Here is a 17154-nt window from a genome sequence, read left to right on the forward strand (position 1 = left end):
CGCTGAATAGGTATGAAACTGGGAGAGTTTTCCTTTTATTTGATGCAGATTTCACATTTCTGTGTCTTTTGTTGCTTTCCTGTGACCGGTCAAAAGTGCACCATGACTTTACGGACACACTGTATTATAAAGTCCTCTTTCTTCTGTGATCAGGTCCCTTCCCCTTCCAGACTGAGGTAGCACATCCCCAGAGGGCCAGAAGAGCCCAGGACACTGTCCACAATTTGGACTTTTTTAATGTCTTGAGATAGTACTGCATTTGGGGAGATAGCCATGGTGCACAATGGCTCTCTGACAACTGTTGGGTTGGATCTTGGACTGGGCAGGGTGTGTGCCCTTTGTTAATGTGGGAGGGGTAATGGGGTGTCAGAAGGGGCCTCTCTCGCACCCTAGTGACAAGTAAGACCCCCTCTGTCTCAGTGACCACCACACCAGGGCAGCCCACAGGCTGGGGGCTCTGGGCACAAGCTGCCACCCCTTCCTGGAGCCTCAGAGTCCTCATCTATGAAATGGAGAGGTTCCCCTGCTCACCATGGGGTAGAGAGACCCCAGATGGGGTGAGTTGAGCAGAGGTGACAGCCAGAGCTGCTGCACTTGATGCTGTCGGTGCTGCTCTGGTCTGAAGCCAGGGCCGAGTGCCCACTGAGGACGCAACCAGCCTTCAGCGCGGCTAGTGGCCTTGGAAAAGCTGCCTCCTGGTGTGAGGGCTTGGCCACACCTTCCCTGCCTGCTGCCCTGCCTCCCTCAGGGCATGAATGGAGGAGTGATGCAATCCCCGGGCCTCTTGCTGCATCCGGAAGGCTGTGTGTGCCTTGGGAGGAGGGGCCTGAGGCGATTGCTTCATGATTGTCGCTCAACCGTAAGGAAATGGGAGGCTGTCTGAGAGAAGCCTCTAGCCAGCTCTGTCACTGTGAAGAGGCTCTCTGGCACCCAGTGGCAGGAAGAACCGATTAGATCCTGGGCTTGCCCTTTAAGGCCCCTCCATCCTGAATTCCAGCCACTGAGCAGGTTGGACCAGAGAGCACGAGACTGGCAGCCTAGGAAAAGAGAATTCCACTCTTACCCTCCTCTCCCCACCCTGCACTCTCAGTCCCGTGGGGAGTGTCAGAGGGCCCCAGACACCCTGGTCTCAGTGCTAGGTGTGCCCCTACCACCTTGCACATGGGTTTCTCTGAGCTTCTGTTTCCTCTTCTGTGCTGGGAATGGCAGTGCTGACGTGCTTAATACAGGACAGCTGTCTTCCCCATTGGTTGAGGGCCAGGACCGAGGTGCTGTTTGCCTCCATTGGCCTTCTCCTCTGAGCCTTTCAGCTCCTGCAAGAGTTGGCTTCAGTACTGTGACACAGATACTTTGTCTGAGCCCCACATTCTCACAACCTTATTTAAACACCCAGCACCCCGAGACAGCTCATCTTAACTATGAGCCTCTGCAGGTGCAGAAACCTCTGCCTAGGAGCTGGCAGTTTCACCAGGGTCCCTGTGAGTAAAGGCCATACTGGGTCCATATGTCACAGCCTTTGGCTATCATACCCACTACAGGGGAACTTCTGAGTATTTCAGTTTAGAAATATCAGCCTTTAAAGCAAATAGTTTCAAATTATTTTTCATCCTGAACTTTCTCAGTGTATAACATATATGGAGTCTCTGTCAAACCATTGCATCAGCCAGAGTTTAGAGCAGGGAAGAGAAAGTGAGGGGGAGGGTGCTATTAAAGCAGGCAGGGCGATGAGGCCTTAATCCTATCCAGAGCACACTGGGAAGATTTCCTGTTTCCCTTCTGTCTGAACTGGTTGGTCTCATCCAGTTAATTAATGTGGTCTTATCTCTTTGGGACCTGATCCTCAAATAGTAAAGTAACATGTAATTACTCTAGCTGGGGACAGATGCCACCTGAGGACCCCCAGCCCCGGGTTAGTTCTGTCTGGAAAAGAGGAAGGATCAACAAAAGGCCTTTCCAGACTTTCTTACCTTACCGAAGTCTTCTCAGGAAGTGATGGCTATGCAGGGAAAGGTGAAGAGAGGCCCTTCCCATAGGCCCTGGCCATGCAGGTTAATGTTTAATGACCAGTCCTCCAAGAGAGAAAGGCTCCCAAATGTGCCCCTACCAGTTCCCGGTGTAAGTGCTGCCTGGGCCGCTGGTTTCCAGCAACTTCGTGCAGGGCGCTGGGATGAGCACATGGCTACTCAGCAGCATAGTGACCTGAGTGAGTGGATGAATTAGAAATGGTGAAGTAGGCCCTGGCTGGGTTGGTAGAGCGTTGTCCCAACATGCCAAGGTTGCGGGTTTGATCCCTGGTCAGGACACATACAAGAATCAACCAGTGAATACATAAGTGGAACAGCAAATAGATGTTTCTTTCTCTACCTCTTTCTAAAATCAATTTATTTTAATTAAAAAAATATTGAAATGAGGGAAGAAATCAGTATTGAGTGTTCATTGCATTTGTTTTAGTATAATTTTGTTTCATTGTAAGTTTACATGGAGGTTGTGTTAATAGCCAACTCTCAAGATCCCTAAACATTGATGGCTCGTGGGCATGTATGAATCTTTTTTTTTTTTTTTGTGAGATAGAGAGACATACAGACAGGGAAAAGAGAGAGGTGAGAAGCATCAACTCATAGTTGTGTCACTTTAATTGTTCATTGATTGTTTCTCATATGTGCCTTTGGGAGGGGGGGTTCCAGCCAAGTCAGTGACCTTTGGGGTCAAGCCAGCGAGCATGGGGTCATTTCAATGATCCCGTGCCCAAGGTGGAGACCTTGAGTTTTGAACCTGGGACCTCAGGGTCCCAGGTTCTGACGCTCTATCCACTGTGCCACTGCTGGTTAGGCTGAGATGTGTATCTTACATTTTTGACCGCTCACGAGTTAATTCGTGTTTGCACTTGCATTGGCTATTTCAATTTTTGGAACTCAGGGTAATATAGGATTATTGTATTTGTGACTCTTCGCCCTAAGGGTCGAAGTTCGAAAAACAGCACACCGTTCTATGTTCTCCTGCGGACTCCTTTTCTTCCCACTCCTCCAGGCTGAGACCACAAAATCGAAGGTACGGCAAACAAAAACAATCCCAGAGTCGAGCCCTCTAAACTTGGACTATCTTCTAACCGCTCTCAGTTTGAACATACACATCAAGGATATTGTAAAATCTTTCTTCATCGTGTTCAGTTTATTATTAAAAAAAAGTGACTTTTCTTGATATTTAGGTTTTTATCGCAATTATATAATGACAGATCATGAAGGTGAAAAACTTTTCAGTGAATTATATGCAGACGTTTTATCTGATTGTCCAAGTGATTTTGAAATATATTGTAGGGATATAGAAATTGATAGTTTATCGGAAGACAGTAATGAGTCGGCTATTAGACCACCAAAACAACAAAAAAGAAATGTAATAAGATCTGATAGTGAAAGTGATTTTGAAGAAGAGTGAATTGAAAATGGTATTACACCAACTTTGGAGGATTATTCAAAATTTCAGGTGTAACTGCTGAATTTAGTGATCCAAGAGCCTCAGGGAAGTAGCAGATATGTACAAAGTTTCATTTAAATTCATTATGTATAAATAAAGTATACTGAAGTATATTTAAATTGTTTCACTTTCATACTCAATTATGAAAAAATAGCCGTGACATGAGATAACTTCTGCTAAATTTGCCGGTCAGCAATGTGTTAGCTTCTCCACCCCTCTCTTACTCAGCACAGGACCGGGGTCCTACAGGCACCCAGGCAGCATCTGCTTCTGTCCAGGTGCATTCATGGAGCCTGGCTTAGCTGCCAGCCTGTCTCCTTCTCTGTTCCCACCCCGGTCGGGAAAACCACCTGTAACTGGTATGATTTTCAGTTTCAAGGCATGCTGTTACAACAGCAGCTGTGTGTGGTTTCCTGTGCCAGCTGGGATCCCCTGGGCATGGCTGCTTGTTGACTCTGGGGCTGTGGCATGCGCCCTTAGCCCCCATTTCAGGTGTCAGAATTGCCCTCGTGGTCCCACCATTTGGCTTGTCACATAGACTTGTGCTAACAGGATACCTCACTCACCTGTTAACTCTGGGATTCTGGAAGATTCTCAAGAAAGGTTTTCCCACCTTCAAGAAATTTGATAGGCTGTGCGTGAACCTGATAAATTATGCTAAATGTTGAGTGGGTGCAGAAAAGGGGAATGCAGTCCCCTTCCAAATGGCAGGTTTGCTATCTAGCCTGTACTCTTAAGATAGCACTCAACTCAGACTCAGGTGTGTGGATGGTGGTGGGGGAGGTAACTGTTTTGATTGTCAGTCCCTTAGGAAGTTGAAATTTATTCATTAAAAAAAATCTTTTGGGACAGCCCAGGAGTATCTGGGATCATAGCTTAAGAGCCTGTGGTTCTCAACCTTTGGGCCTAAAGAACTCTCAAGTTTATTAAAAACAAGTCCTGGAAGATGAGACCCCACCAGAGGGGCTGGGTTCCTTCTCAGCCTGCCCCTGTCTCATGCTGCTGTCCAGTGGGACTCACTCACTGTCCTATCTCCACAGTGCTTCTCACGGCCGTGAACTGTTACAGCGTAAAGGCTGCCACCCGCGTCCAGGATGCCTTTGCTGCCGCCAAACTCCTGGCACTGGCCTTGATCATTTTGCTGGGCTTCATCCAGATCGGGAAGGGTAAGTGCGTCCTCTGGGCCTTCACAGCTGTCCAGGGAAGGCCTGCTGTGCCAGGGTTGAGGGGTCCCCACCTCTGAATGTCCCAGCCAGCTCCCAGGTATACCAGGTTCTCCAGTACATCGCTTTATTTACACTCTACCCTTATCCTTAATAGGGGTCCCCTGCTCTGAACTCCCCTAGCCCTCGGGTCTGACAGGCTAGCATGAAGGGTACCATTTGAAGGGCCCTGTGAACCAGGTCACCCCATCCTGGGCGAAGCACTGACATTGAGTTAGAGAAACTGAACATCACCCAACAAGTCAAATCAGTCCCCCTCCCAGGGTGGCAGGGAGAAATAGGCTCACCCTGTCCTTTGAATCCCCCTCTCCTACCCACAGTCAGAGGCGAGGAGGGATAAGATGGTGACTTAGAGGTTCTTAGAGAGAGCTTAGCACTGTGCCTGGCACATCGTGAGTATGGCAGAGAGGTGCTGTTGCTGCTTTTGTCTCTTCAAGTATATCTTGCACACAGGAAGCTATACAGATTGTAGGTCCCCCACAGATAAATTATAGCTGCCCCCCAGGGGAGGACATTGAACAGTCCAGTCCAGGCCCCAGAAGGGTCCTCGAGGCCATGGATGCCCCTTCCCACCAGTGTCTAGCATGCTGACCTCTCTTCTGTGATCAGCACTTTGTTCTGTCATGTGTGGGTCGCTCACACCATGACGTTACTGGCGGTTCATCCTCTCACTATTGGGCCTTGCTCCTTGTGAAGGTGCTGATTTATCATTGTATGGACAAGATGGGGTGGTCCCCCATTTCTGGCCACTATGAAAATACTGTTAGGAACATTCTTGTAGGTGTGTCTTGGTGAACAGAAGTACTGGTTGCTCCTGGAGTTGGGGGTACAGCAGGCCCAGGGTGAGCATCAGCTTAGATTCCGCAGATGAGCGATCCTGCAATGCTGGTCCAAGACAGGTTCTGAGAACCCCTTCAGAGGAGGTCACCATGAGGACACACACATAACAAGACCCCTCAGCCCTCTGTTTGGGAAGGGCAGGTGGGACCTGGGGCCTCACTACATCTGAGTGCTGTTAGAAAGCAGGGGCCACCTGGAAGTCCCAGGTTCAATTCTCGGCCAAGGCACATAGGAGAAGCACCCATCTGCTTCTCCACCCTTTCCCCTCTCCTCTCTCTCTGTCTTTCTCTTCCCCTCCTGCAGTCAAGGCTCCATTGGAGCAAAGTTGGCCCAGGCACTGAGGGTAGCTCCATGGCCTCTGCCTCAGGCACTAAAATGGTTCTGGTTGCAACAGAGCATTGCCCCCTAGTGGGCATGCTGGATGGGTCCCGAACAGGCACATGCGGGAGTCTGTCTCTGCCACCCTGCTTCTCACTTCAAAAAAATACACAGAAAAGAAAGCAGGGGCCCCAGAGACCAGCCTTAGTGTCCCCTATCTCACTAAAGGTTCTGCTGGCCTGGTGCACCTGGTCCCAGCAGCAGCTCAGAGCTCTGTCACAGGGAGAACCAGAATTTATGACACTTCCAAAATCTTGTGCAGGCACAGGGGCTCCATGTCCCTCTCATGTCGGCTCCCCTCCAGTGTGAAGCCCTGAGCAGGCAGTGGCTGTTGTCTTGTTATAGTCCATCCTCTCTCACACTTTGGAGCTGGCTAGCTGTGAATTGTGTGGCCCCAAACCTGTGTCCTCAAGGCTTCTGCCTGTGATGCCCAAAAATCTATCCTTGCGGCTCTGGACTGCCCTGCTTCCTTCCCCCACTACTGGCCACGTGGGGTACCACACTGTCTAGGAATCTGACGTCCATAGACCATGGGACGGTGCAGGGGGCATGCTCATGATCTGGAGAATTGGGTGCACATGGGGCTGCAGGGGGTGCCACATTGCCTGCCCTCACTGGTCCTCTCTTGGGGTAGAGGGAAGCCCACAGCTCTGTTGTCCGCTGACCTAGTAAAGTCGAAACTCGAATCCAGATTATTCAGGCAGACCATTTTTATTAAATACATTAATATGGGCCTGACCTATGGTGGCGCAGTGAATAAAGCGTCGACCTGAAACGACCTGTAATGCTGAGGTCACTGGTTCAAAACCCTGGGCTTTCCTGGTCAAGGCACCTATGAGAGTTGATGCTTCCCGTTCCTCCCCGCTTCTCTCTCTCTCTCTCTCCTCTCTAAAATGAATAAATTTTAAAAATACATTAATATATGTGAAGCTTTTAGCATGGCAGCTGGTATGTAGTAACAATCGGCTCCCTTAGCTGCCATTGTTGGCATCGTTGAAAGGAAAGCTCCACCTCACTTGCAGTCGCTCTCCATGGAGGGTAGCTAGGTCACTGCCTCAGGAGCTGGACCCCTTGGGAGCATGCATCTGGCCAGTGATGTCCAGCCTCCCGGGAAGTCCTTCAAACACGACGTGTGGGTGAGCCCACAAGGCAGGGCTGGGTGAGCCCTTAATCCTGCTGCTGCTCTGGGCACTGCCCCTGTACTCGGGAGCCTTCCTGGGACTTCAGCTTTCAGCACTTTCCTGAAGACAACCCCTTAGTTTACTTTTTATTTCTTGGATCTCAAGGACCCTGGTTGGGGCTGAGTAACTCCCTGGCCTCGTGGAAGCAGTTAGGACTGATGGGTGAAAGAAAAAAATCCACCCTGCCCGCACCACTTGGTCCAGCCAGGAGATGGGCCATTTGATAGACGCCTTGCTTGCGAAGGCATTTACTTGGCTGGCATGATTAGATACAGACAGATGAGGAATGTAGGGGGGAACCTGATTTTTGTAAAAACAAATTTCAGTAGGGATAGCAAAGAGCTTTTGTTCAGCCTGAATACATAATGTGTTTATAATTCTGTTGCTGTCGAAAACATCCACCTCCCCCCACCTCCAACCTCCAACCCCCAACCCCCGCCTGAAGCAGTTCCTTTCTGAACTCTGGATACAGTGCAGCGTCTGCAAAATTCTTGTCTCCTGTTTTTCTTTAGGAGATTTACTTTGTTTCCAGATGAATGGCTTTCTTTCTAGAGGACACATTGTTGAAAATATTAACCCCTTTTTCCCACAACATTTGTCTGACTCTTATTTCCCCCTGGGGCAGCCTGCCTGATCCCCATGGAAGAAGGGCTGGCCTTTCTAGCAGGGGCTCAGCTCCATGTGCTCAGACTGGTCGCTGGCCATCCTGCGTCGGAGAATGTGACCTATTCTCTGGCAGACTGGACTAGGCACTGTGTCTGCCCTTCACTCCAATCAGCATTAGAACAGTCTTCCTCCTTGGCCCACCTGGCACCCAGGTGGGCCTGGGGCTGCAGAAGGGGCTCAGGTGTGGGGCCCAACAGACCCAGGTTCAAGCCCAGGTAGCTATCTGTTAGCCCCAGGCCTCTGTTGGCCTCATCTCCTTGTTGCTATGAGACCAATAAGCAGCCCTGCCCTCGTTCTTCACTAGAAGTTTCTGAGGCTCCAAGTACAATTCTGTTTAGAGACCCAGTGAGGACACTGCCCTGCCGTCCAAAACTCACTCTGTGGTTCACGGACATCAAACACACAGGAACTGGAAAATTGAAGGGGGGTTAATGGGGCTCCGGCCCAGATCAGGAAGGCCCTTCTGAGGGCAGGAGGATGTGGCTGGATGAAGGCACAGTGTGTGACAAAGGAACTGCTCTGCAGGGCTCCGGGGCTGAGTTCTGGGTGTGATAGGAGCTCAGGCTCCCCTATGGCTGGAGGTGGGGGTGCTACCGTTCTGGATATGTGGGGCCTGGCATCATCTAGGTGTCTGGATTCACTCCCAGCCTTTTCAGAAGGGGAAACTGAGCTCAGGTGGGCATTTCAGATCCAGATGGCTGGGGTAGCCCTCGCAGGAAGTATGGAAGGCAGCAGCTTGGCGTGGGGAGGCCACAGAGAGAAGCAGGTGGACGTGGTGGCAGAGGCACTTTGTGGCGCAGGACGTACCTGCCAGCTGCCTCCACCTGCTTAGGTCCTTCTTCTGTCGGTTAGCCTCTTACCTACAACCCCTTGCAAGGTCCACAACCCCAAGGTCAGGTCATTCCCCAAGCTGGGCAGTGTTTTCAAGGCTGGAGGGTAAGAGTAGATCACAGAAGGCTCATCCCTCACACCCGTGTCCCTTCCGGAGGACACACAATGGGACCCTTGTGGTCTTACTCAGGCTACGGCATCCGGTGGGAGAACAACTCGTGTCTCCTTGAGCAGTTACACAGCAGATTGCATAGTTTTGCAGATAAAAGTTTCCACAAAAGCTCTTTCTTCTCCCACATTGCATCTGAGCAGAATGCCCTCCCCTGGGAGGTCACGGGAAGAGATGTGTTCCTTACACAGGGCCTGTCTCCCAGCATCAACGGCAGCTTACACGAGCTCTCCCAGCCACTAGAACGTTGACCCCAAGTGTTGGGAGACTTGGTGTGGTTAGCACCAGGAACAGAGTTGATTACCTCCTGTGTCCAGTAGAGTCCCAAAGTTACTACAGGGGTTGGGGGATCAAGAAAGCGTATGAGAGGCCCCGGCTAGAGGGAGCAACCTTGCAGTGAGAAGGCAAGGGCAGGCCTGTGAATGATGACTTGCTACTGGTCTTGGAGTCATTTTACAGTTTGCATTTGGTTCTTAGGTTATTAGGTCAGGGCTCAGAGAAGCAGTGGCCTATCCCGTCCCACATAGCAATGTCAGCAACCCTGCACGGCTTGTGACGATGGGCACCATGTGCGGGGAGGTGAGCTTCCTTGAGAGGCCCCTCTCTGTCCTACCCAAGACGCAGGGTCAAGCTTCACAGGGGAGGTGGTGGAAATGGCCCACGCAAACAGTCCAGGTGGCCTGGAATGGCCAGACGGAAGCAGGGAGGAGACTCGTGCTGGGAGGGTCTGGGTCTTGTGGACCTCTCCCCTTGGGCAAGCCCCTTTGTTTACTGGAGCCTCATCTTCTAGTCTGTGAAATGGCAGCACTAGCAACAGCAGAGCCATTGGGGCCATCTCTTACTCTTGTGAAATGTTGCCAGGCATCTCGGCAGCAAATGATATGGGCTGTCCTCCCATGCAGGGAGGGGATCGACATCACTCTGGGACTGCGGGGCACTATAACAGAGGGTGGGACAAAGGGCTGGATTCCATTCTCCACCATTCACCTGTGCCCCAGGAGACAGAAATGGAGCCTCAGGGCCCCGCTCTCACCCTGGGCCAATTTGCCCCTCTGAAATGCCCACAGTGGCCGGCACACGGCAGACATGGGTGTCCCCTGGCCGCTGTGGAAGAACTTGCGGCAGTGAAGCCATGATCTAGGAAGGGGTTGGTTGCTTTTCCTGTGGATATTCTCTGATGGTTTTTTTTTTTTTTTTTTTTTTCATTTCTCTGAAGCTGGAAGCAGGGAGAGACAGTCAGACAGACTCCCGCATGCGCCCAACCGGGATCCACCCGGCACGCCCACCGGGGGCAATGCTCTGCCCACCAGGGGGCGATGCTCTGCCCATCCTGGGCGTCGCCATGTTGCGACCAGAGCCACTCTAGCGCCTGAGGCAGAGGCCAAGGAGCCATCCCCAGCGCCCGGGCCATCTTTGCTCCAATGGAGCCCCGGCTGCGGGAGGGGAAGAGAGAGACAGAGAGGAAGGTGCGGCGGAGGGGTGGAGAAGCAAATGGGCGCTTCTCCTGTGTGCCCTGGCCGGGAATCGAACCTGGGTCCTCCGCACGCTAGGCCGACGCTCTACCGCTGAGCCAACCGGCCAGGGTTCTCTGATGGTTTTTAATTGAGTCCTCCATCGGGCCTACATGGCTCCATGCTAATTCAACATTCAGAGTCACAACAGATTTGTGGTCACATACTTTTGTGTGTCACCCTCCGGCATGAAATCAAAGGCCTGGAAGTGGGGCTCTTTCCCACACACCCCTCGGCTCACCCTGCCCTGGGTGGTCAGCTACACAGACGGAGTGCTCGGGGCCAGAGCTGCGGCTAGAACGGAAGTGCAGCCACAAAGCCCTGTGCTGGCACGGTTAGTTCTCAGGGGTCCCCTGAAGCCTGTGGATTAGGAAGAAGATCCTTTTTAACAGGGATCTGAGGCATGAAGCTCAGATTGTGAGGCCAAGGGACAGGCTCCATCAGGAGTTTAAGACTAAAGCCTGACCAGGCGGTGGCGCAGTGGATAGAGCGTCGGCCTGGGATGTGGAGGACCCGGGTTTGAGACCCTGAGGCCGCCAGCTTGAGCGTGGGTTCATCTGGTTTGAGCGAAGCTCACCAGCTTGGACCCAAGGTTGCTGGCTCAAGCAAGGGGTTACTCGGTCTGTGGAAGGCCCACGGTCAAGGCACATATGAGAAAGCAATCAATGAACAACTAAGGTGTTGCAACGAAAAACCGATGATTGATGTTTCTCATTTCTCTCTGTTCCTGTCTGTCTGTCCCTATCTATTCCTCTCTCTGACTCTCTGTCCCTGTAAAAAAAAAAAAAAAAGAGTTTAAGACTACACAACAGATGGGTGGTGGTGGCCATGGTGAGCAAGCACTGTCCTCCTCTCGGCCTCCCCCAGACCCGGATCCCTGCTGCATCACTGTTCCCAGAGAGCAGGCAGATCCAAATTAGAGCAGACACTGGACTCACTCACTCAGCCCAGGGTAGGGAGTCAAATAAGAAAATAGCCCTGATGAGCCAGCCATGGGGTCTCTGCTTTCTCTCCAAGTCCTGTAAGGGCACTCAGAGCTAATTAAACAGGTGGGACTGAGGATCCCAAGGCTCCCTGGTGAGATCAGCCCACTTTACAGAGCATGATCTTGAGGCCAAACACCTGCTTGCTTGGCTTATATCATTGTAAAGCAGGATCCAAGGCCACGGCTGTTCCACCAGGTCCCTACCCTGCCCGTGAGGCACAGAGTAGATACCAGGGAGGTTTGGCCTGAATGGAACAAGGCCTGGTTGGTCTCTATCTGCAGAGAGTGCTTGGGGCTGTCTTAGCAAGTGGCTGGGGCAGGGTGCTTAAAACAATAGACATTTATCCTTGCACAGTTCCGGAGGCCAGAAGTCTGAGATAGGGCCAGGCTGATCTCAGGGCCCTGAGATCTGTAGAGAGGCTCTTCTTTGTCTCCTCCAGCTTCCCGTAGTTCCTTGGCTTGTGGCCTCATCACGCAGCTCTGCCTTCATCCTCACATGCCCTCTCTCTATGTCTCTTCTTTTCTGTGTCTTTTCATGACACTCTCCTGGGAATTAGGGCCCACTCTGATCCATGATCTCATCTTGAAATTCTTACCTTAATTACATTTGCAAACAGCCTTTTCCAGATCAGGTAATATTCTCAGGTTCCAAGTGGACATGAATTTTGGAAACCCTGTTCAGCACACTCCATGATGTAAGTGACCATCACGTGGAATCCAGAGGGTAAAAGTCGGGCCAAAGACTGAAGGTTCCCGCGGTGGATGCTCCCCCAGTTAAGGGAATGGCTTCCTCATAGTCAGCGTCCTGAGTCCCTATCCTGGGAGGGGCGCCCAAGGGCTGGCTGAGGCTCTGGAATTTTCTCTAGCTGCCGCCTACAGACAGGCATCCCAAGATTAGGAATGTTGACAGGTCACGTGTTGGTTTCCCAGGCCTAGGGCCCAGGCAAAGCCCTGCTGAGCATTTGACCAGGCCTTCCCCAATACACGTAGGCCAGGTGAGGTCTCAAAGGGATGCAGGGACTGTGGGGAGCTCTTTGTCCTCTGATTCAGGAGCCAGGGGAGCTGGTATATTCCCTAGGTAGGAGGAAGGACTGATTCCGGTCCTGCCCCCACATGCACATGGCTGTGGGCAGCCTCCAAGACTTCTTCTGTTGGCAAGGAAGTTTCTCTAAGGGTGGGAGGCTCCCCCCACCCCCACACTGGGTCGATGATCATTCCCATGTCTGCATAACACAGTAATTTGGCTGATTTTCCCTGAAATCAGCTCCCTGGGGCCTTTTGAATGCTCCCACCGCAATTACTCTGGTTCTCTAGGAGATCCAAGCAGGCAGGAGGCAGGCATTGCCTGGTTCCCAAGGCAGTCTGTGGCATTAAACTTGCCAAAGGGCGGGCCCAGTATCTGGCTGTATTGTGTGTTAGCTTTCTCATTCTGGGCGGCCCTCCCGGGAGGTACTGTTAATGGCTGCATTTTAGGACAAGGAAGACAGACTGAAGATGCAAAAGCTTCTTGGGTGGGGAATGCAAGTTAGAGATGGCTTTGAGGGTGCAGAAAAGCCCCAGAGAATAGGTGGTGGTACAGGGAACTCTGTAGTGTGACAGGAGCCATCATCGTCATACTGTGGGGACTTGGGGTTCCCATACCCCTGGCCCTGGTCCCTATGGGAGGCCCTGCACTGTTCCTGTCCCTGTCTTCCCGGTAGATAGAAGGAAGGGGGGGGGGGGGGCATGAGACTAGAGCAGTCATTCATCTGTGTCTGCCTGGGCCTGGAGCTCTATGTTGAAACCAGAATCATGGCCCTATTTGAGGTTCATGGGTGAGAGGACTGGGAACAGTCTCCACCACTGTGGAAAGTTGTGGCATGTCACCAGGCATCTACTCTCCACTGTCTAGAGTGAGGTCTCAGCCCAGCACTGTTGCCTTCTGGGATTATCTGCTGTGGGGCCACCCTGTGCATTGCAGGATGTCAAGAGGCACACCTAGCCTCCCACTAGAGGAACCCCACCCCAGCATGACAATCCTTAGTGTCTCCAGACATTGCTGTATGTGCTCTGGTTGCTGGCGTGGGTGGGTGTGGAGTCTAGAGTCTGGCCTCTTCCTGGGAAGGTACCCTGTCTCCCATCTGTCTTCCTCGGGGGTCACCGGGCTCGCAGCAGCTGCTAATGCACATCTTTAAATGGACGTGTGACTGCCTCACTTGTTTCTTGCTGCCCTGGAGACAGGCAGGCGTCCTCCAGCCCAGAGGCAAGAGCAGGCAGAGCCACTGCCACTGAACCATCCCCCCGAGCTCCTTCAGGCTGTGCCAGCCCTGTGGGGGCGGGCAGAGTGCCGTGCAGAGCCAGCAGACCTGCACCCTCTCCTTGGCGCCCACTGAGGGGCAGCATGCTCAGCCAGCATTTGACCAGCTCCACTCAGCCCCCCAGTGGAGCTGTGGGTCTCTGATTTGAGCCAGAATCCAGCACAGACAGGCTAAGCAAACCCAGGAGCTCTGCCATAGGTGTACATCTGTGCAGTTCACTCTCAGAGCACTCCTTCTGTCCCTGGTCCTCAGAGCACACATTGCCTGTGTGAGATAGAAAACGGTGAGGTGACAAGCAGGGCGACAGCTCAGGGGCACTTGCAGCAGGTTGATCGGGGTCCAAAGCACCGAGTCCTTGACTGAGCTCTGGCAGCAGCCCCAGCCCGACCTCATCGCCCTCCCTCGCCGTGCCATGCCAGGGGAGAAGTGGGAGGTCTGCTGACCATGCGCAAGGTTGTGGGAACTGGAGGTGCTGTCCCTCTGTGTACCTGGAAGTCTGCTTTCCTCCAAGGGACCTTGGAAATGACGCCATGCACAACCAAGGAATGTCCCGTTAGGTTGCCCCAGCCACACCTGTCCTTAATAGAAGCATCATGGGCTGGTTGGGAGGGGCCTGACTAAGGCCCCAGGTACAGCCCAGTGAGGTGCTTCAATCTTGTTGGTCAGAGCAGCTGGCAGTATTTATTTACGTGGCATTTCAAAGGCTGCAAAATCAAGCTGTAAATCCTAGGAAATATCATTCCTCAGCAGTAATCCTTGTCCCCAGCTTGACTGGCTCAGGGAAATGACTGCGTTTACCTGTCCAAACTCGGAGTTGGCAATCCCGTGGTGAAAACACTGAGGCCGTGCAGAGGCCTTGGGGCAGAAGCACTCACTCCTTACCTGAGAGCCCCAGGGCTGTAACTCAAGCCTTGAGTTTTATCCTGAGCAAGTTTAACAGCTGTTCCCCTGTGTAGCAGTGTCTCTAACCCACACACGTGCACATGCACAGACACACACATACACATATACTCACAGTGTTATTTATTCAGGATCAGGCTTGAGGTGGGAGCTAATTTTCACCATGGCACCAAAATCTGTATCCCAGCATGTGGGATAAGAAATCCAATCAGAAAAATAAATAGGAGGTATAAAGGTATATCTTAATAGGAAAGTGGGGCAGATGATGAGAAAATTTTAAGTTCAGACAAGCCTGCATTACTTGTAGGGAACCTAATCGTGAAAAACCTTGACTGTTCCAGAAGTAATTATGAGAGCGGGACCCAGCAGCAGCGCCCTGTTGCGTAAGGGGTGGGGAGTAGCAGTGTGTTCTTTGGAGATCTAGGCTAGCAGGAGCAGTCCTGGACAGCCCCTCTAAACGCTAGGCACACCTGTAGCATCCTGGGTGGTGTGGGCTCTGACTCGTGCATGCAGTACCCAGAGGTGAGACCTGTCAGCTGGCCCAGCATTCACAGGGACTGTCCTCATGGTCCCAAGACCAGCTGCCTGCCAGCAGATCCCCACACCCGTGGGCAGGTGGGCTGACCCCCAGTTTCCCTGACTGTAGGACAGATGCTCTGTCTCCCTCCCCACAGAAGTATGTGAGCAAGACCCTTGGACAGGCAGGGCTCTGCAGATGCAAAGGAATGCACATTCCAGTATATTCCATTGGAGAGCAGCTGGGAGGAAGCACAGAAGAGCCTCTCCTAAGGTCCTTTTGAAGAGGGCACTGCCTTGAGCTGGCCCCCAGCACTGCAGCCACCCACCTGACCTGCTGACCACCCTGTGACCAGGCAGTCCTGGGAATGGGCCTCCAAGACAGATCATGTGCAGGGAGGTGGAGGGGTGAGGTGCCAGCTACCGTGGAGCCCGTTCTGGTCACAAGACTGGCCTCGTGGGCAGGGTGAGAGGAGCTTGTGGGTCCCATGTTCGTGCCCCAGCTCAGGCAGTAGATCGGAGGCCTGAGCATACCTGCAGGGTTGGAACAAATAAGCTCCGGGGTGAAGTCACTGTCCGGGCGAAGATGGACCCACAGACGGGGGATTCTCCCTCCTCTGCTGCAGTGTTTGCAACAGGAAATCCAGTGCTGCCTTGAAGTGCCGGCTTCAGTTAGGTAAAGGGACAGGTCTTATGGGGAACCTTCCTCTCAGAGGTCCCTTGACAAACCTCACGTACTGCCTGGCCTGTGGAGGCGCAGTGGCTAGATCGTCGACCTGGAATGCTGAGGTCATGGGTTCGAAACTTTGAGCTTGCCTGGTCAAGGCACATACAAGAAGCAATCAGTGAACATCTAAAGTGAAACAATTATGAATTGATGCTTCTCACTCCCCCAACCATCTCTGTAAAATCAATTTTAAAAACCTAAAACTTAAAAAAAAAACTTCACATGCTGTCACCCTGTCCTGTTTCCAAAGTAACCGAGGCTGTCACCTTGTGGAAAGTGTAGGCTTCCTTGAACACCTTGGGCACCCATGGGGTTCCCTACTCCCCTGTCCTCCCAGGAACCTGCTGACCTGCTGGCCAGTGGTGACAATGACCCAGTAGCAGCCCTGGGCCATGTCCTAGCTTGGCCCAGTGAGACCAGGTAAGCACAGACTCTAACATGTAAAGCCACAGGACTTAGTTAGAAACAGTGTCCGAACTAACAGATAGTCCACACCTGACCAAGAGTTCAGCTTGCTCCTCCTGCTGTCAGGTAGGCAGGAGGTGATCTGCGCCTTTGCTGTTATTTGAAGCCCTCCTGTGAGGTGCATGTCAGCTGTGCTCTCCCCCAGAGCCAGGAACTGAAAACCCCTGGTCCAGGCAACCCTCATCAGTGGAGAGCGGGAAGCCAGCCCACCTGACTCCTGGCGTTGTCTTTTGGCACCAGCTGATGCGTTGATCCCTCTTCACAGAGTGAATCTTTCCAGGCCTAAATGTTCCTGGACCATTTTACAGGTGATGTACCTGATCCTCAGAAAGAGCCAGAATCTGTCCTAGTAGCCAGGGACCTTTCTGAGGTACCTACATTGTCCGCTGTACTGGGTTGAATGGTGACCCCCAAAACCCATGTCCACTGGAACCTGTGAATGTGCCCTTATTTAGAAAAAGGGTCTCAGATATAATCAAAGTAAGGATTGGGATGAGATCAACCTGAATTAGAGTAGGCCCTAAATCCAGCGAGCATCTTTAAAAGAGACAGAAGAGGAGACATAGGGAGAAGGCTATGTGAGGATGGAGGCAGAGACTGGAGTGATACAACCACAGGTCAAGGATACCTGGAGCCACTACGGGCTGGAGGAGGCAGGAGTGATCCTCCCCAAAGCTGCCAGAGTGAGTGTGAACTTCAGACTTCTGGCCTCCAGGCTGGAAGAGAAGAAGCCTCTGTTGTCTGAGCCCCCGATCTTGTGGTCACCTGTTGGGGCAGCCCTGGGACACTCACATATGAACCTCGCTGGGCCATGACACAGATCAGACAGACTCTTCTGTCCACAAACTTCAACACAGTGAGACTGCAGTACCACGGAATATGGGGTCCCATCTCATTGCAAGTAGAAATGGTCAGCGGAGAAATGGGCTAAGTCATCAGGGCTCATGTCCAAGAGCCCAGTGCGCTGTTCATCTGAATTAAGGATCAAGGCTAA

General features: G+C 52.2%; 1 protein-coding gene across 1 annotated transcript in view; it reads left to right on the forward strand.

Moving 5' to 3' along the window:
* SLC7A5 (solute carrier family 7 member 5) overlaps positions 1-17154 on the forward strand; it is a 45817-nt gene that overhangs the window by 13664 nt on the left and 14999 nt on the right. Inside the window, exon 2 of the mRNA XM_066348411.1 lies at positions 4512-4637. Within this exon, the coding sequence (XP_066204508.1) occupies positions 4512-4637 (126 nt within the window). The remainder of the gene's footprint in view (positions 1-4511; positions 4638-17154) is intronic.

This window comes from Saccopteryx leptura, chromosome 9, assembly GCF_036850995.1.
Source record: "Saccopteryx leptura isolate mSacLep1 chromosome 9, mSacLep1_pri_phased_curated, whole genome shotgun sequence".
NCBI classification, from domain to species: domain Eukaryota; kingdom Metazoa; phylum Chordata; class Mammalia; order Chiroptera; family Emballonuridae; genus Saccopteryx; species Saccopteryx leptura.